This window comes from Lepidochelys kempii, chromosome 3 (genome assembly GCF_965140285.1).
Source record: "Lepidochelys kempii isolate rLepKem1 chromosome 3, rLepKem1.hap1, whole genome shotgun sequence".
Classification (NCBI taxonomy): domain Eukaryota; kingdom Metazoa; phylum Chordata; order Testudines; family Cheloniidae; genus Lepidochelys; species Lepidochelys kempii.
The window spans coordinates 6,462,101-6,489,657 of NC_136382.1; the positions used below are offsets into that span (position 1 = coordinate 6,462,101).

At 53.6% G+C, this 27,557-nt stretch overlaps 1 protein-coding gene across 1 annotated transcript in view; it reads left to right on the plus strand.

Moving 5' to 3' along the window:
- LOC140908446 (L-gulonolactone oxidase) overlaps window positions 1–19,223 on the plus strand; it is a 37,852-nt gene extending 18,629 nt beyond the window's left edge. Inside the window, exons 6-12 of the mRNA XM_073335535.2 lie at window positions 586–771; window positions 8,681–8,788; window positions 9,427–9,503; window positions 14,345–14,494; window positions 16,172–16,336; window positions 17,541–17,631; window positions 18,822–19,223. Coding sequence (XP_073191636.1) covers window positions 586–771; window positions 8,681–8,788; window positions 9,427–9,503; window positions 14,345–14,494; window positions 16,172–16,336; window positions 17,541–17,631; window positions 18,822–18,950 — 906 coding nt within the window. The 3' untranslated portion in view covers window positions 18,951–19,223. The remainder of the gene's footprint in view (window positions 1–585; window positions 772–8,680; window positions 8,789–9,426; window positions 9,504–14,344; window positions 14,495–16,171; window positions 16,337–17,540; window positions 17,632–18,821) is intronic.
- The last annotated feature ends 8,334 nt before the right edge of the window (window positions 19,224–27,557 follow it).

A 27,557-nucleotide genomic window follows, 5' to 3' on the forward strand; every position in this document is an offset into this window, starting at 1 on the left:
TGATTTGCCGAAGGTCATGCAGGGAGTCTGTGGCGGAGCAGGGGAATCAAACCCCGGTATCCCAAGTCCTACATTAGCACTCTGGGCTATCCATCCTCCCCCTGGCTGGAGTGATCCCTATGTGTGTAATTACCGCCAGAGAGGCAGCGAGTACTCTAACTAGTCATACTGCAGCCGTGCCTCGGACACAGGTCCTCAAACGGCTTCCAACTCCCATTGACTGCAGTGATGGGATTTGAGGATTTGGACCCAGAAGCCTCAGTCATGAACCTCCTCCCCTCCCCATCGGCGCCAGGCACTTTGCAAGCACCGATCAAAGGGAATATCCCTGCCCCAGAGAGCTTCCAATCGCAGTATGAGACAAGAGACAGCCGATGGGTGTAGACAGAGGGGGGAGTATAAGGGAACTCAAGGAGATGCTTGAGCAGCACGCCAGCTGCCTGACGGCTGCCGAGGGGAGGGTAAGCGTGACGGCTATAGCGAAGACCGGGGGTGGCTCCATAGCCCTGCCAGCTATTCCCCACGGGGCGAGCCTTGCTCAGCCTCTGTGGCTGGGAATGACACGTCATTGTCTCCCCCCGACAGGTGGTGGCTCTGACCCTGCTGACGGCTTCGGGGGACATCCTGGAGTGCTCTGAGTCCGTCAACGCTGAAATCTTCCAGGCCGCTCGGCTGCATCTCGGCTGCCTGGGCGTGGTCCTGACCATCACCTTCCAGTGCGTCCCGGAGTTCTATCTGCAGGAGACCACCTTCCCCTCCACCCTCCAGGAGGTACCGTAATGTCCACAGTAGAAGCGGGAGGACAAAACGATAGGCCCCTCTCGTAAGTGGCCTCCGCGGCAGGTGAAATGCCATGCATGGCAAGACAAGCTGTTCTGGCTCAGGCTGGCGGGGAGCGACTGCAGTCGGTTAAGGAATATCCCACACTTGCACTGCACTCCCCACATGCATTTATGGTGCAGCCCAGCGTGGGGACAGAGTGATCTTTAAAAATGGAGACTTTCACGCCGACGATTCAGTGACTGATGGGGAGTCTCGTTTCTTTGGAAATGGAGTTTTAATTTCTCAGGCAGGTGCCTGGGGGTAAGGCAAAGTCAGCCGGGTCTGCAGCAGCCAGTGTTTGCAGGAGAGGGGGGACTGAGGCAAGTTGGCTGCCTTAGTATCACAGGGATGAATGGGTTTATTTCTTAAGAGGGACACTGACAACATTAAAGTGATGGGCTGGACCCACCCGTTTGCTCTGGCTGCTTTGCACAGTAGCCTGTGACCGGCCCTGCTACCCCTCTCGGGTACTGAGGTAGCCCAGGAGGAGGCTGGGGCAGGAAGTCCAGGGCTCTAGGACTCTGGATTGGTAGGCAAAGGCTCATGGGCGGGGTGCAGTCAGCTGGAGTGAGTCTGTCAGCCTCCCAGAAACGCAGGTGGGGCCTATCAGAGGAGGAAGCAAAGGCAGGGGCAACTGTTTGCTGAGAGTAATGGGGGCAGAGGGTAGTCACGGTGGGAGTACAGGCTGCATGGAGAGGGGAGCCTGTGAGTTAATTTTACTTTAACACTCAGGAAAGGGGCGTTCAGACTGTTTGTGTCCCGTGGAGAAAGGGGAACCAAGGGCCTTAATTTGCTTTAACCCTGGAGACAAGGGCAGCTGGGCTCTCTATTAGGGACTCTGAGGAGAGGGGACCTGCAATGTAGCCTGGGAGGATGCTGGTTATTTTCAGTTGAGTCACAGGCTGTGGCAGGACAAGCAACGTTTGCTTTCTTGATTTGTTTGGTTCCTTTTTAGCTGAAGGATGCACCGTAAATCCAGCTCAACCAGCCAGCCACACTGGGTCTGCAGCTGCTTTGTGCTGTCAGAGCCGGGTGATAAATCTGTCCCCAAACATTTATAATGGGTTCACTGCCTTACCAACAATGCCAGCTAGTTTTCACAACTGAAAATATTTAAAAAATCTGTTTCCCGCTGATGGTGTTTGTTTGCTTTTTGCATTTATCCCAACCTGGAGAGTGAGAGTGAATTGAGTCAGTTTCATTCTTTGTTTCTGGTCAGTTTCATGTTTTGGTGTCCATGGACTAGCCAAATGCAGCAGCCTTCAAGGCTGCAGGGCAAGGCTCAGATGTTTGAAGCATTCTCATGGAATTCATTCTTTTAAAGATGTCATGGAAACATCCTAGGTGCTGGAAATGGCTTAGTGGGTGGGGCACAAAACAGGCCCTCAGGAGACCTGGGCTCTATTCCCAACTCTCTGCCACTGGCTTGCTGGGTGGCTTCAGGCGAGCCATTTCCCCTCCCTGTGCCTCAGTTTTCCCATCTGTAAAATGGGTAGAATGACGCTGCCCTCCTTTGCAAGGCTCCTTTGCAAGGAGATCTGCCAATGAACAGCGCTAGGTAAGAGCCAAGTATTATTAAAAGGGGCCTGGCTGTGTCCCTTCTGAAGCTGATCTTTTTCCATCACAAGTTCAGGCGGTGCGTGCAAACACGGTTAAGCACTAGGTGCAGCCCTCCGCCTTACTCACAGGGGGGCGGGGTAATAAATGAGCAGGCACAGCGGGCGAATGGGAGTGTCTGACGTGACGGGGGTTTAAGCATGTTCCTCGTGGTGCTAATGAGCAGTCCCAGGCAGGAGTGACCTGGGGTTGTGCAGCAGCTTTCTAGTCAAGTCAGGATCCGGTTCTCCTGCTTTCTGCCTGGGGCATGTGCACCTGGCACTTGGCACCTGCCCTGCACAGGGTCCAGCCCCCAGTTTGTTCTGAAATCTGCAGGGCCCAACGGGGGCAGAATTGCAAGGAAGGCGTGTTTGGGAGAGACAATGATCATTATATGGGGCAGGGCGGGGCGGTTATGGGATAGTTTTCCTGCTGCTTTTGGTCCATGCAATGCTATAGGGTTCTCTCCACTCAGCCCAAGGAACCGGTCCATAGGGCTTAAACCATCAGGGTCTCTCCCGAAGACGGGCCATGTTAGCGGGTGAGTTCCACTGTCACAACATGGGAGAGAGGTAGTGGATCTCATGGCCTGTCACGGGTGACCCTGCTCTGCAGAGTCTGCTTCCAGCTGCCACGCGGGTGGCTCAGGGTCAGTGGAAGCTGCTCATGAGAGTTGCCAGGCAGATGTGCGTAGTTAGTCCAGTGCTTATATCTCTGCGCACTCGGGTGGGCGGCACCAAGACAGTGCCTTTGCCGTGCAGACCCTGCAGCACAATCTCACTCTCCGAATCCAGGGTACCACATACGCCGCTTCTCCCGGAGGGCCCACGGGGCTGACTGGAGCGCTCACGTGCCGGACCTCAGGCAAAGGAGGTGCAGCGCCAATCTCAGGCATGAATTTAATCAGAAAAATGGCAATGATCATTGGGAATTGTTTAAGAAAACTTTGCGAGATCCCCCAAAAGCCACAGTTGAGGAAGGAGGCCATATTGGTTAAAAATCAACCTGGTTTGGGGGAGAGGTGAAAGCAGTGATAAAAAATGATATATGAAACAAATGGAAGAAAGGTGAAGCTGATGGTAATGAATGGAAATCAGAAGCTAAGAATTGTTGAAAATTGATCAGGGAAGCAAAGGGACACCATGAGAAATTGATGGTTAAGGACAATACAAAGGAGGTTTTGAATATATTAGGAACAAAAGGAATCCTGACAGTGGTATCAGACTATTAATAGATGGAAATGGGATAAAAGAAAAAGAGTACTTATGGCACCTTAGAGACTAACCAATTTATTTGAGCATAAGCTTTCGTGAGCTACAGCTCACTTCATCGGATGCATACGATGTATATGCTGTAGCTCACGAAAGCTCATGCTCAAATAAATTGGTTAGTCTCTAAGGTGCCACAAGTACTCCTTTTCTTTTTGCGAATACAGACTAACACGGCTGTTACTCTGAAACCTGACATTATGCAAGGAAATGGGATAATTATCAATAGTAATACAGAAAAGGTAGAAGTGTTCAGTAAATATTTCTGTTCTGTATCTGGGGAAAAATGATGATGTAGTCATAGCTAAGGCTACGTTTTAGTCATGGGTATTTTTAGTAAAAGTCATGGACAGGTCACGGGCAGTAAACAGAAATTCACAGCCTGTGACCTGTCCATGACTTGTACTATACCCCTGACTAAATATTGGGAGAGCTGCAGGTGCTGGCGGAATCTGTGACCTCTATGACAAACACACAGCCTTTGTCATAGCTTATGGTGATTCTCTTTCCATTCCGCTAATATCTTTGGAGGATGTTATATAGCAGCTACTGAAGTTAGAGATTGTTAAATCAGCAGGTCTAGATAACTTTCAAGAGTTGTAAAAGAGCTGGCCGAGGAGCTCTCTGGACAGTGAACGTTGATTTCAATAAGTCCAGGAACCCTGAGACAGTTCCAGAAGACTGGAAGAAAGCTAAAGATCTGCCAATATTTAAGAAGGGTGAACAGGATGATCTGGGTAACTATAGGCTGTCATTATAACATCGATCCTGGGCAAGATAATGGAGTAGCTGTTATGGGACTCAATTAATAAAGAATTAAAGGAGGGTAATGTAATTAATGCCATTCAACATTGCTTTATGGAAAATGGATCCTAGCGAACTAAGTTGATATTTTTTATTTTTATTTTTTTATTTTATTTTATTTTATTTTAATTTTTTTTTGAGATTTCAAGTTTGGTTGATAAAGGGGAAAAATGTTTCTGTAAAATGCTGAGGTTGCCTCTTAATCTCCCCCTTTTCCAAACTGAATGTACCTAGTTCCTTCAGCCTTTCCCCCCCGGCTGCATTCCACCCCTCTGCTCAGCTTTGTCGCTCGCCTCCCGATCCTTTCCAGTGTCTCTACACCCTTTCCACACAGTGGTGACCCAAACTGGATGCAGTTCTCCTCCAGCTGAGGCCTACCCAGCGCCGAGTAGAACGGGACTGTCACCTCCCGTGACTTGCATGCTGTGCTTGCTAATGCCACCTAAAACTGCATTTGCTTTCCCCACCCCCTCACTCCCCCACTCCATTCCCAAACAGCTGGGATATGGCCCGCATCAATATCTATGCAAGAAGGAGATTTTCTTATCTGAACAGCTCACGGCCTCCCTGTGAGGTAGGGCAGGGCTATCCAGCGGTATTTAACTGCCTTGGAAGATCTGGGCCAAAGTGACATGCCTGCAGTCTCCGAAAGTCTGTGGCAAAGCAAGGAATTGGATCCAGGTCTCCCAAGTCCCAGGCTAACTCCCTGTCTTGATAGAAATGCCCTCCCTCATCTTGCTGAGGTCACATAACTTCCCATTGCCTCAGTTTCTCTGTCTGTGAGATTGGGGATAACACCAGTCTCTCAGGATTAATCAGTGAGTGTGTAAAGATGGAAATCACCATATTAATATTAATACCCATATCGACCCTGTGGGATTTTTGCCCATGCCCTGTAGTTCCTGCATTTCCAGCGCCCCGACTTTCCCATTGGTTGACCCAGTGAGGTGGAAGAGAAGAGCAAGAGAGCAGGTGCTTTAAATATTTAAGCAAAATGATCGAGGCCATTACCAATAACGCCTGTTTTGAGAGGAGCGCAGGGGCTGCCCAGAGATGATTCGTGGTTCGGTCGGACCCGCCTGGTTTCTTGCTTCCCACTCTGGCCTCGGGTTTCTCTTTAGCCCAGGCTACCCTGATAACACTCTGGGCCATTGGTTACACCCCCGGGGTGGGGTACATTGGCAATGCGCAACGAAAGGGGGCTTCCATCACAGCTCCGCTACTCTGCGAAGACAAGCTGCTCCCAGGGGGAGGGGGCCGCTCAGCAGCCAGGCAGGTGCCTCTCCACCCCTCCCGGAGATAGAGCACAGAGCCAAACAGCGACACACACAGGGGGCTGGAGCTCCAGCTGGTGTCAATCAGCAGAGCCCTTCTGGTATCGAGGGGACCACGGCCATTTGCACTGCGGATGTGCCCCTAGGCGTGAAGGCCCCCACAGCACCTAGCGAGTTATCTTGTCCACCCGTGTGACACTAGGTAGCTTTCGGCCTGGCCAGTCCTTGGATGGGAGACCTGTCCGAAGTGGTAGCAGTGAGCGGGGAGGCGCTGGTGAGGCGTGCTGTCTGTCAGATGGGATCTGAGGGTGCTGGCCACTGGGGATCACGGATTGCTGAGCATTTTGTGGGTGGGTGGGGGTTGGATTTGCAGGGAAGTGGAGGAAATGCGTCTCCTGTTATTGGCAGGGCTGGAGGTGCCGACATTTGGAGCGGGAAGGGGATTCTCTAGCCCAGCAGCCCCCTGATAGCAGCCAGCTGTCTCCCCCCGCTGCAACATGGCGGCTGAGCCTGCTCCCCTCTTCAGCTGTCACCACAGCCCCGTCCCCCTCCCAGCTCCACTCTCTTTGAACCAGCCATCAATAACCGTCCCCTCACGTTCCTCCCCCTTGGCTGCACCCGCAGCCCTCTCCCATCGGCTTCGGCCCTCTCACCACCACGCCTCCCATGGCTTCCTGCCCCCACACCCCTCAGGCCACTCTGCTCCCCCCAGCCTCTGGGCTGCTGTGGTCATGGCCAGTCGCACTGTCCTCAGAATCCTGCCCTGCCTTGGCGTCCCCGGCTCGTTCCCCGGTCCAGCCTCCTGCCTCTCCGGTTGGCCGTTCAATAGCGCTGAGCGGCCCCATCGTGGAGCAGGCCCCTGCAGTGCTAGGCGCTGTACAAACAGACTGGCCCAGAGAGCTCACAATCTCAGTACACTCCTCTTCCCCCTCTCGGCCAGTGACCCTAGCCTATCACCCATCCATCCGCTTCCCTCCAGCCCCGCCATGCTTCCCTGCATGCTGCCTCTTATGTATGGAGCGCCCTCCTCACGCAGGCATCTAGGGCTGCTGGAGAGGGGCAGGACGGCCTTGTGAGTCGCTGGAGTGGGACTTGGGATACCTGGCTTCAGTTCTCAGCTCTGCCACAGACTCTTTGTGTCACCTTGGGTGAGTCACTTGAGCCTGGACCCTCAAATGAATTTAACTCCAGTTGATTTCCATGGGAGCGAAGTGTCTAAATGCCCTTGAGGATCTGGCTTTAACCTGGTGTGTCTACACTGCACACTAAACCCAGGCTCTGGCTTAGGTTTGAGTCCAAGCCCCCTTCCGTCCACACACAAATCAGGCTGACTTTGGTCAGCAAATACGACCCAGACCCTAGCAGCCTGCTGGGGGTTGGGTCAGAGCCCGTCTGGCTGAGTTTCTGCTCCAAGCCCGTCACTTTGCAGTGTGGATGCAGCCCAAGTGCAGACCCGAGCTGGAAGGTCCATGTAGCGCAGGGTGGGACCCATTAACAGGGCTAAGACTGGGTCCAGCAGCTGTTAACCCGAGTTTACTATGTAGTTTGGATGCTCAAGTGCAGGATTGGAAACACACAGTCTCCAAGCCCAGTTTGCTATGCAGTGTAGACACACCCTTTGTGTGTGACCTGAATAACCTGTAGATACCAATGGGCTCAATTCTCTTATTGAGTGGACACAGAGAACTCAGGCCTGGTCGACACGAGGAAATTAGGTCACTGTAACCATGTCCGTCAGGAGGGTGAAAAAACCACCCCCCTGAGCAGTGCAGCTAAACTAACCCGACCCTCGGTGTACACAGCACGAGGACCCTGGACAGCACCCACACACAACTCCCACAGAAGGGGGACTAGAAGTTGCTTTGCACAGAGAACCTTGTAACAATGGTCTGGTTCATCCTGGCTGCACAGGGATAGGCTGGTCCTATAGCCCCGTGGCCAGGCGGCTGCAGACCACACTAGCCTTCACTCTGTTCACAGGCACCGTCTTGGAGGTTCTGAGCTCCCCAGGGCGTGTGTCTGGTGGGCAGGGCAGGGCTGCTATTTAATATAGTTATTATCTCCATCACAAAGCGCCCTCGCATCTGACTTCCCCGCACTGCCAGGCCCTTGATCTGTCCCAAGTGCTGAGCTCTGAGCGCCAGGACAAGATACCCACCATCAGTGAACAGTTCCCCAGGGCCAGTGAAGCAGCTCTTGGCTGTCTGCTGCCTGTAACATATGGGCTAATATGCCACTGCCCTCTACGGGATGCAATCTGAACTGCTCAACTGTGTGCCATAGATCCCAGACTGTAACCAACAACCAGAGATTCTCCTTTAGCATACGTTGAAGAGACCTGGGATTTTTGGAGCTGAGCATCTGAATTCAATGGATGCTGTTATCGCGAATTCCCTAGTGGCGACGCTGGGTAGGACAGTGACAACTGACGCTCTTGCTTGATTTGCTGCCTTTGGAGCTTGCAAGTGTCTCCTCCTGTAACAATTTGGCTCTGAGCACTGAGCCCTCTGTCAGTCTATCTCAGTCTATCAGTCTATCTCAATGCTGTGATGCTCTCGGGGAGCTGATCCTGAGTTGAATCAGGCAAGCTGGGGCGCACTGTTCCTTTGGGGACAGCAGGACTGGTATTGCTGTGGGTTTTCAGTGGAGAAGGGGCTGGACGTGACAGGGCAACGTTTCAAATGGCCTCAGGGACTGGGGGGCTCCGATTGTTACCTGGCCTGGGCGGAGAAAGGAGTTCAGCATCCGAGCCCAAGATCTGGCCTCAACCTCCCGCTCTGCCAAACTCCCTGTGTGACCCTAATCCCACCGCTTCCAGATCTGTGCAATGGGGATGAAACCCACGTCCTTCGGGGCGGGGGGGATCCCATCACCACCTCCTGCCCATTCACTGCATTCTTTCTCTGCCCCACGCAGGTGCTCGACAACCTCGACAGCCACCTGCGGCGATCGGAATATTTCCGCTTCCTGTGGTTCCCCCACAGCGAGAACGTCAGCATCATCTATCAGGATCATACCAACAAGGTACAGCCCAGCCCACTGCAGCCCTGAGCCTGCCTTCCACCCTGCCCCGGGGTGGGGCGAGGAAGGACACACACACTGGCAGCAATGAGAAACCAGATCAGGCACCGTTTGAGATACAATGCCAGACCCCGCGTTGAGGAAACCACCATGCCAGAGGGCACCAGTTATGCCTCAGGGAGAGCCAGGCTCAGGGCCTTCTGCTGGTCTCCTCTCCCGGGCCTGGGATCTCCTCCCCTTTGACAGACTGAAGAGGGCCCTGCCTGGCCAACGCTTGGGTTGGAGTCTCCCAGCATGCTTGAAGAAATGGTGGTGATGAGTCAGTGGCATTCCAAGCCGCTCCCATCGGGGGCGCTGTGCTACCGGGGGTGCCCTCCTATGGCTGAGAGGGGTGACTGAACCTCATGTCACTTCTTGTACCCAAGACCCCATGATGCCTTACACAAGAGTATGACCTCAGTCTCCAGGCCAGATTTGAGTGGGGGCAGGTCCGTTTTGCCACCCTCATTCCCTAGCATCCATTTTATGCTCCCTGCCGTCAGTGTGAATGTCCTGGAAAGAGAGGCAAAGGTGGCATGGGCTGCCAGTTTCCTCCTGCCTGGGGAAATCTCTGATCAGAGCCTTCATGTGATACCTTTCAGCCTCCTTCGTCCTCCGCCAACTGGTTTTGGGACTACGCCGCCGGATACTATCTGCTGGAGTTTCTGCTCTGGATCAGGTAGGGATGGATTCTTGTCGCGTTTTGGTATGGCGCCCTGTTGCAGGTATGGCTGTTAAGGAATCCACTTGGGGATATGCTGACACAGCACGCCAGGCCCCTGAGGATTTACGTTTCATTGTTTGTTCCCTGCGTCTACAGAATAAATCCAGTACTAAGAGAAGAGGCAACCAGCTGTTCCACCTGAATTAGGTCAGGGCACCTGATCTGGGGTGGAAGAAACTTGACTTGGAGTCTGGAACTGCCTGAGTTTTAGTCCTGGCTCTGCTGCTGACCTCAGAAGTCAGCACACACATACACTTTTTGTGCCTCAGTTTCCCCAGGTGTGCAATGAGGGTAATGGCTGGGTTTGGGACACAGAGGGTTGTGAGGATTAGTTTTTGAAGGTCTAAAGTGTCCTATACATGCTCGGTATTGTTAGAAACTGGTGGCACTGCTCCTTTAAATAGCCAGGAATCCACAATGTTCTGTGTAAGCTAGGGGATTCCAGACGGTCACCCGTAGGACGCTTACTGGCTGGCTGCATGGTGCTGGCTCCTCCTCCTCCTTTCCAGCTGCTCAGTCACTTCTTCATGTGACTCTTTTGCTGTCGGGCTGTTCCAGGATTGGGGTGGGGCCACGGGGAGGGCGAATGGGATCAGGACATGTCTTACGACGGTGTGTCCTCTGCTACGAGGAGGTTGGAGCCCCACTGGCTGGAGCCAGTCCCCGCCCCGCGAGGAGCCAGCATGATGATGGTCGCCCCATCTCAAAAAAGATATACTGGAATTGGAAATGGTTCAGAAAAGGGCCACAAAAATGATTAGGGGTCTGGAACAGCTTCCGTATGAGGAGAGATTAATAAGACTGGGACTTTTCAGTTTGGAAAAAAGACAACTAAGGGGAGATATGATTGAAGTCTATAAAATCATGACTGGTGTAGACAAAGTAGATAAGGAAGTGTTGTTTACTACTTCTCATTACACAAGAACTAGGGGTCACCAAATGAAATGAATAGGCAGCAAGTTTAAAACAAATAAAAGGAAGTATTTCTTCACTCAACGCACAGTCAACCTGTGGAACTCCTTGCCAAAGGATGTTGTGAAGGCCAAGACCATAACAGGGTTCAAAAAAGAACTAGATAAATTCATGGAGGATAGGTCCATCAATGGCTATTAGCCAGGATGGGCAAGGATGGTGTCCCTAGCCTCTGTTTGCCAGAAGCTGGGAATGAACGACAGGGGATGGATCACTTGATGATCACCTGTTCTGTTCATTCCCTCTAAAGCATCTATCATTGGCCACTGTTGAAAGACAGGATACTGGCCTAGACGGACCGTTGGTCTGACCCATTGGGGCCATTCTTATGTTACGTTCTTATGAATTCAGGGGAGGGAGGATGGTTGGGACTGGCCGGGCTAGGATGGAAGGTGTAATATGATATCAAATCACCACCAGGCGGTAACAAACTCTCCAGATACCCATTGTCAGAGTAAGGGGGAACTTTCCCTTACTTCCTTTCTACATCTCTACGCATCCATTTCCAGAGGTGCAGAAAGCCCTGGGACTATTGTTAAAAACAAAACCACTCAGCTGTGTGTGTCAGCAACTCTCTACTGCTGAGGGAGATTCTCCCTCAGCTTAGATGTGTAAGAGGCGTTGTGCTTTAGGAGCAGGAGGATCTGAGTTCTATCCCTGCTGTTACCATGAAGTACCAAGTAGCCAGAGTACATCACATGGCAACAGCCACAAACTCCCCAGGTAGCTGCAGCTTCCGCCAGTCCCTGTTGCAAGGAGCTTGAGATCTAAACAGATCAGATGTAAGTGGTCCATACTGGATGTGGAGGTAACTGGCTTATGGCAGAGAAGTGTTCAAAGGCTTCACAGAAGAAGTGAGTTTTTGCTCTGTACATACAGCACCTAACACGCGGGGGCCCTGATCCGTGACTAGGGCTCCTAAGTGCTACCATAATACAAATAATTAATAATAATGCTCAGAATCCAGAGGTGCTGAAGGCAGAAAGGGCTACCCCACCTACTCCCAGTCTGAGCCTTGTCACCAAGAGCCCACTGATCAGGCAGGATGAGGGGCGGATGCAGACACAGCCAGGGGACAGTAACCCTTCATCCTTAGCTGAGCGATCTCTGCACAGTCTGCTCCCTAGAGCTGCTGTTCTTGTGAGAGCCGGGCTGCCTCATGGGTGCATCAGGCAGAGTCAGAGAGGGTAAAGTTTACAGTGTGAGGGAAGAGGAGGAACCCAGTGGTTCCTGGTCTTGTTGGATGCCCCCAATGAAATATTTTAGTCTGATTTCTGTGTGAACCTGTGTGGATAACTGTCTGCCGACAGCAGCCACCTCGCGTGAAGGGCACCCACAGAGAATTGTCAGGTGCCTTGAGCGCCTGGATTTTGAGCAGGCTGTCGGCAAAAGCACCATCCGATGTGATTTCACGGGGTCACTGCTGGCTACCTGCCAGCTTTGTGTGTTGAGAGTTTTGGGGGAGTTAGTGCCCAGGAAACAGCTAATTAAGTCCAGGCCCTGAACTACATCTCCCGCCTCTTCCCTGAGCCGAGAAACATGCCACTGGGGTTTGTTCAGCCCTTGTACTGTGGCTGTGCAGGGCCCTTGGAAACCAACTAGTACAGGAGTGGGCAAACTATGGCCCACTGTCCGGATTCGGCCCACCGGCCATTTTAATCCGACCCTCGAGCTTCCGCTGGGGAGCAGGGTCTGGAGCTTGCCCCGGTCCGGCGCTCCAGATGGGGAGCAGAGTTGGGGGCCGCGCCGCACGGTTCCTGGGAGCAGCGACATTTCATCCCTCTGGCTCCTATGCGGAGGGGCAGCCAGGGGGCCCCTCTCTGCACGCTGCCCCCACCCCAAGCACCACCTCCACAGCTCCCATTGGTCAGGAACCATGGCCAATAAGAACTGCAGGGGCAGCGCCTGCAGACGGGGCAGCACTCAGCAGAGCCATCTGGCTGTGCCTCCACCTAGGTGCCAGAGGGGGGACATGCTGCTGCTTCTGGGAGCCGCTTGAGGTAAGCGCTGCCCAGAGCCTGCACCCCTGAACCACCCCACCCCTCCCATGCCCCAACCCCCTGCCCCAGCCCTGATCCCCCTCCCACCCGCCGAACCCCTCAATCCCAGCCCAGAACACCCTCCTGCACCCCAAACCCCTCATCCCCAGAGCCCGCACCCCCAGCTGGAGCCCGTACCCCCAACCCCTCCACACCCCTTCTGCCCCAGTTGGGAGTCCCACTCTCACATCCTGAACTCATTTCTGCCCCACCCTGGAGCCCGCACCCCCAGCCAGAGCCCTCACCCTCTCCCACACCCCAACCCCAATTTCATGAGCATTCATGGCCCGCCATACAATTTCCATACCCAGATGTGGCCCTTGGGCCAAAAGATTTGCCCACCCCTGAAATACTGTGTTATGCTGCCCTCTAGTGGATGAAACCAGCCCTGATTGACACTGCCCAGGTAGCCCCCAAGCTTAGAGCCACATGGCCAGGGAAGGGCTGGGGGCTGAATGGTGGTGGGAGGGCAAGGAGAGGGAATGCAACATGTGAGTGTTTGACTGTAGAAACCTGTCTTTGCTTGTTACTTCACATCCACTTAGCCCCTGAGCCAGGCTGCTCCCCACCTGTCTCTTGCTCTGTGTTTGCCCAGCCCAGCAGGCCCTGATCTCAGCTGGGGACTCTGGGGGTCCCTGGCATACAAGCGACAGCTCCTGATGTGAAGGATTTCCTTTGGCTGCATGGGTCCTGTAGGCGTTTCCACTCCCTGGGCCAGAGCCATCCATGTTCCAGCTCCCGTCCAGCTGGTGGAGTTTCACTGGCCTCGAATCGGGCCCAGGATCTGGGCTTCCTGAGGGCGTTTTGCTGAAACTTCCTCCTGCTCACACAGGTCCAGACTGATAGATGTGTAAGGCCAGAGGGGAGCAGTACGCTGAGTAGTCTGATCTCCTTAGAGCACAGGCCATCACATCTCATCCAGCGATTCCTGCATCAGGCCCAGAGCTTCTGGATGAGCTAGAGCAGATCTGTTAGAAAGAGACACCCAGGCCTGAGTTACAGACTCTGCATGATGGAGAATCCACCATGTCCCTAGGTGAGCTGCCCCAGTGATGAATTACCCTCGCAGTTAATCCTGTGCATCCTATTTCTAGCCTGACTTTATCTCGCTTCAACTTCCAGCTGCTCTGCCTTGATCTACCTTTGGCTAGATTAAAGAGCCTACTCTCTGAAATCTCCTCCTCTGTAGGTACTAGGAGGTTTAGGAACCCTCTAGGGCACTGTCACTGCAGCCTCCAGACTGTACGGCCTCGGCGCAGGGAGCTGATCTCCAGGACCTCCCGAGGGCCCTTCCAGCCCGACATTGCTCTGATTCTAAGGCGGGTGGCATGTCCGAGCGAGCTTTGGCCCCTTTGGCTCCCAGCAGTGCTCTGAGGCTGACATCTCTGCTGGGGTGCAAGGCCAGAAAAGGGGGCGCAGCATCTCAAGCTTGGGGTGTGAGGGCAATGACTGAACAGTGCACTAGAGGCAGCTCAACCCAAGTACCCTCCTTCCTGCCACCCGAACTGGCCTGCAGGGCCCCTTGGCCTTGCAGACTCTGAGACAGCCCTGGCCTCCTTCTGTCTCCTAAAGGGGACCTAGTGGCCTGTGAGCACCCCTTCCCCTCCTAACGACCTCAGGGGGCAGCTGGTCGAGTGGTGCCACCCTTTGGGAACTACTGAGGGGCTGGCTTGGCCGTCAGATCCACCCACCCCTTTGGGGAGCCCTGGCCCCTTGTCAGAGGCAGACCTGAGATGTGCTCTCCATGGTTCTGCCCCGGCCCTGATCTCTCTGTCTCCCCTGCAGCACGTTCCTGCCCGTCCTGGTGCGTTGGATCAATCGCTTCTTCTTCTGGCTCCTCTTCACGGGCAAGGTGGAGCACGTCAACCTCAGCTACAAGATCTTCAACTACGAGTGCCGCTTCCGACAGCACGTCCAGGACTGGGCTATCCCCATGTAAGCGGCTCTGCGGAACCCCCCCACCACACCCAGACCGTGCAAGGGGCTGTACGGGAACTGCTGGCTGTGCAATGCAACTCTGCACCCCTTCATGGCCCAGTCCTGCGTGCGTACGCTAGCGGGAGGGGAGAGATTGCACGGTGCCTCTTTTCTTCCTACTTCCCAGTCACGCTCAGGCAGGAGCCAGGCTCAGGAAAGCTCCTTCCAATGACTCATCTGCTCAGTGACTGTTGGATGCCCCCAGAACACACGGACGTCCAGGCTGGGGGTTTGCGAGACGGCCAGGCTCTGGGGTAATCAGCAATCCCTTGCAGGATGGCTGGGCCCAGGCCAGGGCTTACGGGGCCCCACTGTGCTGTGATGCTGGCAGCAGAGACCTGAGAGAAACACAGGGTCTGTCTGTATCCAGCTGCCTCACTAACGAATCCCTGTTCTAGCCATTACAGCGCAGCTTGTGTCTCCTCAACCCGGGACCAGGGCATGCTTGGAGCAGTGCTGTAGGTCGCATGACTGCCCTAGCCAGTTAGATTAATTGGCATGTCCAAGGCTGTATAAAGGAAGCCTCCCCCTTCCCCCGCCTGCCCCCCCAATGACTGAGCAAGTTGCTAGCCCAGCACAGCTTAGGGGTATGTGGGGGCAGGGCTGAGAGAGCCTTGAACTACTGAAGACATGAAGCGGCAAAGAGTCCTGTGGCTTCGTGTAGACTAACAGACGTACTGGAGCATAAGGTTTCGCGAAAGCTCCCACTCCGATACGTCCGTTAGTCTGTAAGGTGCCACAGGACTCCTTGCCGCTTTTACAGATCCAGACTAACACGGCGACCCCCCTGACACTTGAAGACCTGAAGAGACCCACAGAATTTAGATCCAGATCCTAACTCCCTGTGGCCTAACTCCCACTGAGGTCAGGTACCTAATACCCTTGGAGGGTTACTCCTCGAAGCGGGTTACTGCTTTCACACTCTGGTTTTGTTCCATTTTTTGGGACCAATCAGCAGATTCCCACCCCACGTGGGTAACCCAGCCACCGGTGCACTAGGACCCAAACTGGTTCCTCCATTTGCATGTTCCTCTCAAACAGACACAGAAGGGTGAATTCGTCGCCTCTTGAGAGCACACTGGGCATGAAGCGCTGAAATGCAGGGCCCGGCCGCTGGGGTTAAACCCTGGGTACGTGTGTATGTGGGGGGAATCTCTCCAAACACATGCACAGAAAACTCAGAGCGGCATCGCTTCCCTGTTAGCCTGAGGGGCCGTCCTGCAGGGACCAGCTCTGCTGGTGGCGAGAGGCTGGAAGGTGGTTCTGGTCCCGGCTTAGCTCTAATAACGACTCCGTAAGCTAAATTGATAACAACTCCGTAAATTAATCACTCACAAAAGGGAGGGATTTTAATGCCAGCTAGAGCCAAGTGCGATGCAGGCAGCTATGAAAGCTTCCCCCGCTCTGCTCTGCCAGCGTGCCGCAGCCCCCCTGCTATTCCAACCAGGGGCACCCTCCCCAAGAGCTCTGCTGATCCCCTCAGTCCCGACCCGCAACCCCTGCCCTTGCAGCACTAGGGGCAGAGGTGGTCGGCTCTGAACTCGCCCCGCTGTGGGACGGGTGGTTTGAGGCGCAGCAGCGCGATGGCGGCTCCGGTGCTCACGTGCGCTCTGGGGGCCGTTTGCACCTGGGCAGTGAGAAGACGAAGGAGGCCCTGCTGGAGCTGAAGGCCGTGCTGGAGAACAACCCCAAAGTGGTGGCCCACTACCCAGTGGAGGTGCGCTTTGCTCGGGGGGACGCCGTCTTGCTGAGTCCCTGTTTCCAGAGAGACAGCTGCTACATGAATATCATCATGTACAGGTAAAGCGGGGGCTGGGCCGGGAAGAACGGGCTCCGGCCAGCTCTGGCTCTGGCAGGGCCGGGGGCCGAGAGGACGGGGGCTGCAGCACAAGGCAGAGTTAACGTGGACATTGGAAGCTGGTGTTACCAGACGTCGACGGCTCGGCCGATCCGGATCTCGCTGCTCGTGCTCCGCTAGGAGTTGGTGGGCCGGTGACCCCAGAGTTTCCTTCCTCTGCTGCCCAGGGGCAGAAAAACTGTCCACTCGCTTGAGAGTCCTGACTTATGTTCCCAGCTCCATGGCTATGGGACCATGGGCCAGTCAAGTCGCCTCCCTGTGCCTTAGTTTCCCCACATGTCACACGGGGATTACAATACGGGCTGGGTCATGGAGATTTTAACTGTTGAGTTTATTATTTACTCCCAGCTGGTTGGTTTGATCATGGACAACCAGATTAAAAGAGCTGTTGGGTCCTGTCCCACTGGGAATTCTTATTGTTACTTAATTGTTCGTATTGTGGGGATGTCTACGGGCGCTGGAGGTCTGTGTTTGTCCAGCACAATGGGGTCCTGGTCCACAACACCTGTTATGGACCAGGACCCCATTGTGCTGGACAAACACAGACCCGAAAATGTTACCCAGCCTGTTCTCCGGGGCTCTGTCCTGACCGATGTTAAATGTCCCAAGCGATGGGTCTTTCCCGCGGGACAGTGCACGGCCAAGATCCATCTCCCCCACGAGGAGCTGTTCCTGACATTCACCCCCCGGTGCCCTTGGCTCAGTTTTAATCCGGTCCTGGAGACAGAGCGCGTCTCTGGCCCACCTAGTCTGAGCCGGAGCAGAGTCTACCGCAGGCCCTACCCAGCTGGGGTTCGTCCTTGAGCTCCTGTGCCAGCAGCTGCTACCTCCAGCGCTGACGCTGCCGGGGTCACACCCCACCGCTGGCCCGAGTCGGGCTGGCTACAGAAGCAGCACCCAGCCCAGGGGCTCAAACTCCCGTGGGTCCCATGAGCATCCCCCGGTGGGGGGAAGCCACAACCTGTGTGAAGGAGAGGGTAGCTCTGTCTCCCTCTAGTGGCCCATCCATGTAAGAGGTGAATGAGTTTGTCGTCATGTACCCCCTTTGTCGTCATGTACCCCCTTTGTCGTCTTAATGCCAAAGAAGCCCTCTGTGAAGGGGGACGGAGGCAGCTGCTAGCCACTGACTCTGCCCTGTGCCCTCAGGCCCTACGGGAAGGACGTGCCCCGGCTGGACTATTGGCTGGCCTACGAGAGCATCATGAAGAAGGCTGGGGGGCGACCGCACTGGGCAAAGGTACCGATGCAGCCTGGCCCGTGGGCTCAGGGAGGAATCAGAGCCCTGGTCTTTGAGCCCAGCCCTTGCTCTTTAACCCCGTGAACTAGACAGGCCTGACCCACACTCCAGGTTCTGAGGGTAACGAGGAGGGTGGCTGCTGTGGGTGGAAAGGTGCAGTGGGGCCTGCCTGGATGCTCACTGAGGCAGAGACCTGATCTGGCTCATCTGGGAACCCCCCGGCCTGTCCTCTCTGACGTGCCCCATTTCCACTGCTGCGGGTTCCCAGCCATATACAGGACAGTGGGGCTAGGGGCCAGGCAGGGGTGGGGGTGGCATGAATCAGTCATTGTCCCCCTGGGGTAAGGGAAAGGCCTCAGTAGATTCAAGGAGGGGCAGGCGGTAGGTGAAGGTCTTCCTAGGGCAGGGGGCGAAGGAGAGATGGGGGAAGGAGTGGCTTGGCTTAGCTTTCAGTCTGGACTCATGAGGGCAAACGTGGCCTTTAGAATCTCATGGATGAGCAAAGTGGTCCCTTTAGACATAGAGGGTGTGTCTACACTGCACACGGAACCCAGGCTCTGGTTCAGGTTTGAGACCAAGTCCCTCTTCCGTCCACACACCAATCACTCTGAGTCAGGTCAGCAAGTACTCAGAGCCTGGGCCCTAGGACCCTGCCAGGGGGTGGGTCAGAGCCCAGGCCCTGCTGTGAATCAGGTCCAACCCCTGGCATTGTGCAGTGTGGACCCAGGTCAAGCTGTGGACCTGAGTCAGAAGGTCTGTGTTGTGCAGTGTGGACGCACTAGCATGACTGGAAGACCCGGGCCCAGCAATTGTAAGCCCGGGTTTACCATGCAGTGTGGACGCTCAAGGCTGGGCTTGGAAATGAGCCACAGACCTGGGTTTACAAAGCAAGGGAGATGTCCCTAAAGGTGTCGGAGGCAGGGGGATTTCAGGGCAGGTTTCACTGGACTTCGCAGACCTTCCATCTGTAACAACCATACCACCCTGTGCTGCTCCTCTCCAGATGGAGCCAGCTAGTCCCGCTCTGACTGTAAAGCCTCTGGGGTCGGGACTCTGTTGCTGTGTTTGGCCCTGGGCTGTGTACGCGCCTGTCGATCTCTCCAGAGGAGCGGGCGGAGAGCTCATGTCTGCTGTTGTTGTTGCTCAGTGTTTGTGGGCAGGGGTTGTGTGACACGGTCGCTTTCTTGTAGGCTCACACCTGTACCCGGAAGGACTTTGAGAAGATGTATCCCGGCTTCCAGAAGTTCTGCACCATCCGGGAGGAGTTGGATCCCACCGGCGTGTTCCTGAACGCGTACCTGGAGAAGGTGTTTTATTAAGGGAGGACGGGACGCTGGAGAAGAGAAATGAAGCTTGCCAGCCCATCTCCCATGCTCTGTCCTTTAGAAATGCTCCTAGTGAGACTTGCCCCTTCCATGATGTCCCCCAGATTAGAACCTAACCATTATCTCTCTGGGCTTCCAGCATGTCCCATCTCCATCTCTTAGGCTGGAAGCTCTTGAGTCAGGGACTGTCCACATTTAGTGTCCTGTACAGCTCCGAACACATTGTCAGAGAGAACACATCAATAAAGAACCAGCAGTGAATGGAAACAGTCTGTAGGCTCTGTGCTGTCGGATCATGTGCTGATCAAGGGGCCTTTGCCCAGGTACCACTCCTGGAGAAAGTGCTGGTCAGGGCGTTATCTGCATGCCAGGAGTTCTGTGGATTCTGGCCCAGGTTTGAAAGGAGGCAGATTTAGCTCCATTAGACAGATGGCTGGTTCTGGTATCTCAGAGCCTGGCTTCCCCAGAGTCCAGGGTGTTTGGATCCAGGCCCATCTCTCATGACAAGGTCACAGGTTCAAGCGCCAGGCGAAAAGGGCCAGTGCTGGGGAGAGCGAGTGTGACAGTGCGTTGAAGCACAGGACCCAGAGATCTAGGTTCAATTCCCAGCTTTGGCACAGACAGTCTGTGTGACTTTAGGCAAGTGGCTTCATCTATCTGTTCCCTAGCTGCAAAATTCCTTCCCCACCTCTCCAAGGGGCTGGGAGGCAGAGAGCACGACGGGCTGCGTAGCAAGTACAAAGCTGAGGTGTTGGGAGATGCAGAGTCTTAAGCATGGGGGGGGAAGTGATGCATACACATTTTTTCCCTGCATGCTATGACAGGGATTCCTGTACATCCTAGGGCTCTGCCACCGATCTGTGAGCCTCTCACCGTTCTACGAGTGCAGCTTTCTTACAGTAAACGGGCACGGGGCACCCAAAGCTGGCAGCGGCTGTTGCATAGCAATTTAAACCACAAGCCGTAAGATAGCTTATTGATATTGTAATAAACTGCTGTGTGTGTACGGGTTACTACTGCCCTGTGCTGGATGGATTAAGAACTGCCATACTGTGTGCCACAGGCCCTATAGTGTAAACATTTAAGGGTGATTCTCCTTCAGAGCAGACTGGTCTAGTCTCTTAGAGAAGGAGGAGTTGAAATGTCAATGTGCAATTCTGAGTGTCTGTGCGGTGCAGCATGGTGACAGTCCTGAAGTCCAGGCTAGCAGTGGATTTGTTACAAGGGCTATTTTCCCCCTGCCAGATGTAAAAGCTAATTGGGAAGGTGCTGTGCATGAAAACAAGATGAGAGCCCAACCAAGTTATGAGCAATGAAGGTGCCTGTCAGGGTTCCTTCCCCACTCTGAACTCTAGGGTACAGATGTGGGGACCCGCATGAAAGACCCCCTAAGCTTATTTCTACCATCTTAGGTTAAAACTTCTCCAAAGCACAAAGTCCTTGCCCTTGGATTAGGTAAACGCTGCCAACAACAAGTGATTTAACAAACAATCCAGGAAAGGACCACTTGGAGTTCCTATTTCCCCAAAATATCCCTGGGGAGGCTTGAGAATAAACGAGATGAGCACAAACCAGCCTTGGATTTTTAAGACCCAAAAAAACCCAACCAGATTCTTAAAAAACAGAACTTTATTAGAGAACAAAAAAAGATAAGAGAACAACTCTGTAAGATCAGAATGGAAGATAATCTTACAGGCAGTCAGATTCAAATCATAGAGAATCCCTCTAGGCAAAACCTTAAGTTACAAAAAGACACAAAAGCAGGAATACACATTTCCTCCAGCACAGTGAATTTACAAGCCAAAATAAAGAAAACCTAACACATTTTCTAGCTAGATTACTTACTAACTTAACAGGAGCTGGAGGGCTTGCAGCCTTCATCTGTTCCCAGCAAAGGAATCAGATCACAGACAGAGAAAAGCCTTTCCCCACCCCCTCCAGATTTGAAAGTATCTTGTCCCTTCATTTGTCATTTTGGGTCAGGTGCCAGCCAGGTGACTTGAGCTTCTTAACCCTTTACAGGTGAAAGGACTTTGCCTCTGGCCGGGGGGATTTTATAGCACTGTATACAGAAAGGTGGTTACCCTTCCCTTTGTATTTATGACAGTACCACTGCTGTATATTTGGGCAATCAGCCTGCGTGGAGATCGGGCTGCTTCTCAGAGACTGCTCTTGGGTGGCAATGCTTTGCAAGAGGAATCTCAGAGAAACAGCAGGAGAAGCCAGTGAAGGCACTTCCCGTCCAGAGAGCGGCTGGCACCGCTTCCTTGCGGTCAGACTCTCACCACTGAGTCTCATGTTCCAGGCTTCTTCAGTAATAACAGGGAATTTCTGTTCAGGAACAGCCTTGCTGGGTTGATGCAGAATCCGCCTCAGTGCTGCGGTGATTTGCTAGGTACCGGCTCATCCAGAGAGCTCTAGGCACTTTACCACAGTGGCTGAGGGCCACTGTCCTCAGACTAGGTAGGGAAACCGAGGCACAGAAAGATGAGGTGACTTGCCCCAGGTTACACAGCGACTCAGCAGCAGAGCTGGGAACAGACCCCCACGTCTCCTGAGTGCCAGCCCAGTGCCTTTCCACTAGACCACACCACTGTCCTAAGTGGTCCTAGTGCAGGGGATCCGAGTTCCTCTGTTGTAATCAAAGTCTTTGTTTGCTCACCTATAACAGTGAATAATCCGCTTCCCTGGCACAAGCTTTACTGTGTGAGCTAAAGGAGTCGCTCCTTTCGCTGGTAGATCTATCAGGCTGTTATCCTCTTTTGTGAACCAGCCACTAGAGGAAGACCCAACTGAGCCAGTGGGTTCCATTTATACGCAGGAGAAAGCAGTGCTGCCCACAGCCATATGCCCGTTAAACCCAGGGTGTATCCCAGAGCGGGGGCAAAAGGGGCAGTTTGTTCCAGGCCCCCTGTCTGAGAGGCTCCGCAAAGCTGAGTGGCATTGCAATGTGGCGTTGCAGCCTGGCACACAGGGATGCAGGGCCACTGACTGAAATCTGACCCGGCAGTGACCCTTGACGTGAGAGCGGCTCAGCTGTACACGCCACGAGAAGAATTTGATGGGTGGAGGCACCCCTGGGAGAAGGCTCACAATGGGGGCTCTGAATGCTGCTAGCCATCCGGGGGGAGGATCCCCGGGGCTGCCAGGGCTAAAGGGTGACTTGGCAGTGACTCCCAGCTGGGAGGCACTGGATCTCGTGAGGAAGATGACGGGTTCTGGGGAGGAAGCCTCCCTCGCAGAAACAACGCAGGGGCCTGCAATGTGGGTCTTTGTCCCTGCCTTCTCCTGGCTGGCACTGGAGGGGAAGGCTGAACTGGGGCTAGCGTGGGATTCGGGCCACCTGCTGTGGCACGGGTGACCTTGGGGCAGTCACTCTCAAGCTGTCTCTGTGCCTCAGTTCCCCGCCTGTACCGTGGGGATCACAGCCCTACCCTGCCTCCCGGGGGCACTGTGAGGGTAAATACAGTAAAGACTCGGGGGTGCTCAAGTACTACGGTCATGGGGGCTGGAGAAGCACCGGAGCGCAGCAGGTACTTGCCTTAAAACAGTGTCTAGATCTCTGGGGGTCCCTCCGCTCTGCCGCAGGAGGTGCGACTGCCGCAGGGCCCCGGGGACGTCCGCGGGCTGCTCGCCTGTGCCACGGTGGCTACGCCGCTGCGTTTAGCAAACTAGCTCGGTGTGCCGACCCCTGCTGCCCCGAGTGCAATGCAGACAGAGCCTAAGGTCTGCCACACCACGAGTCGCCAGCCAGTCCCAGGCCTGCGGCGCTCGCCCAGCCTCACCCCAGCCCCTCCGTCCTTTGGCACCCTCCCATTGCACCAGAGAGACGTCAACCCTCCTGCTTCAGGGCATAAACCAAACTAAGTGCTGGGGGTCAGGAGGAAAGAGCCCCCAAGGGCAGGTTGCCCCATCACTGCTGACTGCAGGATTTCTCCCCCCGTCCTCTGAAGCAGCTGGTGCTGCCCCTTGTCGGAGTGGAGGACCCTGGCTTAGATGGAGCTCGGATCTGATCCAGTCTGGGAATTCCTGGTTCAATCCCCTCTGAAATTAGGGCTTGATCCTGCAGGTGCTCAGTGTTTTCACTAGTAACGCTCAGTACAGACAGTAGTAACGGTAACTGGCACCATGCCTGGGGGTGAGCACAGGTAGAATCTAGGCCTGAGAATGCCGGACGGGAGCTTCATCTCTGCAGACGTTAAGCACCTGCCTCACTTCTGGGGCTGTGCTGAAATGTGCGTATTGATTGTTTAACATCCGTACTGCAGCAATTCCCAAAGGGGCCAAGCAGGGCCCAGTCCCAGTCCCAAGCAGCTAACCAGCTAATATATAAAATCACTTTATCCATCACTGCAATGCAGCCCCCTCTGGGATGAACCCTAGCAGCTTTTGAACAAGATACAGCAACACTGCAGTAGATTAGATCCAAGAAGGGAAGAAAAGATCACAAAGCATTTTCTGCAGACCTAGGCATTCATCGCAGTGTCTCATAGCCGAGTCTTCCACTAACGTCTCCCGGTTTCTTAGTATTTCACAACGGCTGGATTGACCCATCTAGAGTGAGGCACTACAAACCAATGGCTCACTCTGCACATGCCGCTCCTTGAGTGATGCTAGAGCAGACGTCACTGGGTCCCGCTTCAGCACCTCCTCCAGCTGGTGCCGCACACTGATCCCAGCGCAGGGGGCTGCTGAGGCCTGGAGCACCGAGGCCTTGAGGAGATGCAGGAGCGAACAGGAGGGGCAGAGCACAAAGCAGCTGCCGCTGTGGCTGGAGAGAAGCAGGGAACGGAACCAGAGAAGCAGCTTCTCCAGCACCGATAAGGTGAGAGAAAAATTGTCCTTAACACGACCACGCCCTCCGGCCAGGGATTACTGCAGCAGGCAGAGTTTCTTCCTGGGAGCGAGCGGGGAGAATGGAGGGGTTGGTTTGTTGGCACTGCGTCTGCTCAGCTGGGCTGCCCCAAGGGGACTGGTGCAGAATCTCAAGGCTTTGCTGGTTTGCTAGACACTGACAAAGTCCTCAGGATCTCTGAACTTTCCGATTCCTGGGGGGGGGGGGGGGGTGTTGCACACACACACTGTTACTGCTGTTTATCTGCGTTACAGCAGCACCAATCAGGGCTCCGGGCTCCATGTGCTACTAAGCGATGTGCAGACACGCTGTAAAAACACAGTCCCTGCCCTGAAAAGCTCGAAACCCATTTGAATGAGTCCCTGTGGATTTCCCATTGCATCTCCTCAGCTCCAAGTCTGCCTTCAGGGGGATGCTCACTGCCGTGGACTGGTGTCCATGCACCGTCCTACTCCAGGCAGGCTTTTCTAGCCGGTAGGCCAGTGGACTGGAACTCAAGACCTGGGTTCTAATCCCAGCTTTGCCGTTGACCCGCTGAGTGACCTGGTGCAACGGGCTTCCCATCTGTTTCCCCTTCCACCTCGATTCTAACAGTCAGCTTTCCAGGATAGAGACAGTCTCTTGGTAAGGTCTGTACAGCGCCTGGTGCAATCTTGGTTGGAGCCTCTAGGTGTTACCGTACTCTAAATAATAAAGTCACTTGGGAGGCTCCCATGTTAGGATGGGGGCCTTTGACGGTGATCTCTTTGGGGCAGGGACCACGCTTTGTCTTGTAAAGCGCTAAATGACTAACGAAGCCACAGAGATGGGAGCTAGGGAGAGATGAGCTTTCAGTTCTACAAAGCTCTCAGACTAATTGGGTTGGTGCTAAAAGGGAATTTTCAGCAATAAAAACATTCCAAGAAAATTAAAGAGCAAAGTGCATAAGACCATGGTTAGACCAGCTGTGACATACAGGTCAGAATGCTGGCCAAGGAGGAAGAGAGAACAACTACTTCACACTGCTGAAATAAGAATGCTCAAGTGGACAATGGGTAAGACCAGACCTGAGAGGCTAATTAGTGAAACGGTACAAGCCATGATGCAGGTAGCCCGCAACAGGGAAAAGCTGAAGGAGCATTGTCTGAGTTTGCCAGGTTGCATGAGATGATGAGACATTGCATATGTTGGCCAGAGTTCAAGACCTAGTAGTCACAAGACAAAGACCATGAGGAAGACCCAGAAAAGGGTGGTTTGAGATGCTGGAAGAAGACATAAAGAAGATACACGAGACAGGAATGCTTGGAGACAAAGAACAAGAGTCACTGACCCTGACTAACATGGGACAGGAAATAGAAGAAGAAGAAGAGTTTGTTCTCTGGCCTCTTGAGATGTTTCTCCAGACAAATAGAAGAACTCTTGTTGCCTCTCACTGGGGGCTACTTACAGGGGCCATCTCAGTTTCATTAGTTTCATATGTTAAGCCTGAGCAACATATGTAAATTGGTGTTCTTGGGCATAATGACTTTGGTGGTGCTGCTGATCTGCCCGGGTCTCCCTTCCAGCCCCCCAGCAGACCGCTGTGAGGGGAATCCAAGCCTCTGGATCCCTGGGAGTTTTAAGCTTCCCTGGGTCTCAATGGGGTGCAGCACCGGTTCCTCCCTTGGCCTCTCTGGAACATTTCCTGGGCATTGACTCTGTCTACTACCCCTTCACGGAAATGGAGCTCCTCACGCCTCCTGCATTGAGCCCCCTGGACCAGAACTGACCCCTGGTGCCTTTCTCTGTGGGTTTCATGAGTGGCTCTGGGAGCATTCATGCAATCTAGCTGTGTGTGGGCCTTCACATGTGGTTGTGCTGAGTGATCACAGCACCTGGAGGGGTTTGCTGCTTGTCCCTAGCAAAGCATTGACAGCCCGGGCTGGAGAGTTACGGTGGCACAGTGGTCCCACAGTCCCAGGCTGCACCCCCGGGGGATCCTGTCACAGTGGTGCAGCGAGCAGGGTGAAATACACAGCTTGTTGTAGTGAGCGAGATTTGCACTTCATACACTGGTGTAAAGATTTTAAGTGAGATTTAAGTGTAGTGGCTAAGGACAGTCAGGAGGAGGTTGCCAGTTCGTTGTTTTCTGTTTGCTTCTTTTGGGCTAGCGAAGAAGGGACAGAAAAGCAGGAAAATGAGTGAAAGCAGCAAAGCCATTGCCAAGTTAGAGCTTTTTAGACTGCAGATTTCAGAAAAAGAGAGAGGCACCAGCCAAATCCCCCTAGTTCCCAGCCTCATACCTCAGGAATATACTGTCCTGCACTGCTCAAGACCCTTTCTTGAGCAATGCAAGTTTATTAATTGGTTCACCACTTCATCATTGGAAAGTGGATATACACCAGCCTCTGTAAACCTGAGCAGATTTGCCAAGCATGTTAGGCAAACTCACTGGTAAAGATAAACAGTAAAACAAGTTTATTGATTACAAAGTTAGTGACCATGAGATGGTCGAGTTCAGGATCCTGACACAAGGAAGAAAGGAGAGAAGCAGAATACGGACCCTGGACTTCAGAAAAGCAGACTTTGACTCCTTCAGGGAACTGATGGGCAGGATCCCATGTGAGGCTAATATGAGGGGGAAAGGAGTCCAGGAGAGCTGGCTGTACTTTAAGAAGCTTTATTGAGAGTGCAGAAACAAGCCATCCCGATGTGCAGAAAGAAAGACCAGCTTCGCTTAACAGAGAAATCTTCAGTGAGATTAAACACAAAAAGGAAGTTACAAGAAGTGGAAACGTGGACAGATGACTAGGGAGGAGTATAAAATATTGCTCGAGCATGCAGCGGTGTAACCAGGAAGGCCAAGGCACAATTGGAGTTGCAGCTAGCAAGGGATGTGAGGGGTAACAAGAAGAGTTTCTACAGGTATGTTAGCAACAAGAAGAAGGTCAGGGAAAGTGTGGGACCCTTACTGAATGGGGGAGACAACCTAGTGACAGATGATGTGGAAAAAGCTGAAGTATTCAATGCTTTTTTTGCCTCAGTCTTCACAGACAAGGTAAACTCCCAGATTGCTGCACTGGGCAACACAGTATGGGGAGGAGGTGAGCAGCCCTCAGTCATGAAAGAACAGGTTAAGGACCATTTAGAAAAGCTGGACATGCACAAGTCTATGGGGCCAGATGCAATGCATCCAAGGGTGCTGAGGGAGTTGGCTGATGTGATTGCAGAGCCATTGGCCATTATCTTTGAAAACTCATGGTGAATGGGGGAGGTCGCGGCGACTGGAAAAAGGCAAATATAGTGCCCATCTTTAAAAAAGGGAAGAAGGAGAATCCGGGGAACTACAGGCCAGTCAGATGCACCTAAGTCCCTGGAAAAATCACGGAGCAGGTCTTCAAGGAATCAATTCTGAAGCAGTTGGAGGAGAGGAAGGTGATCAGGAACAGTCAACATGGATTCACCAAGGGCAAGTCATGTCTGACCAAGCTGATTGCCTTCGATGATGAGATAACTGGCTCTGTGGATATGGGGAAAGTGATGGACATGATATACCTTGACTTTAGCAAAGCTTTAGATACGGTCTCCCATAGTATTCTTGTCAGCAAATTAAAGAAGTATGGGCTGGATGAATGCACTATAAGGTGGATAGAAAGCTGGCTAGATTGTCAGGCTCAACGGGTAGTGATCAACGGCTCCATGTCTAGTTGGCAGCCGGTCCTGGGGCCGGTTTTATTCAACATCTTCATTAATGATCTGGATGATGGGATGATGGGAACATAAACACA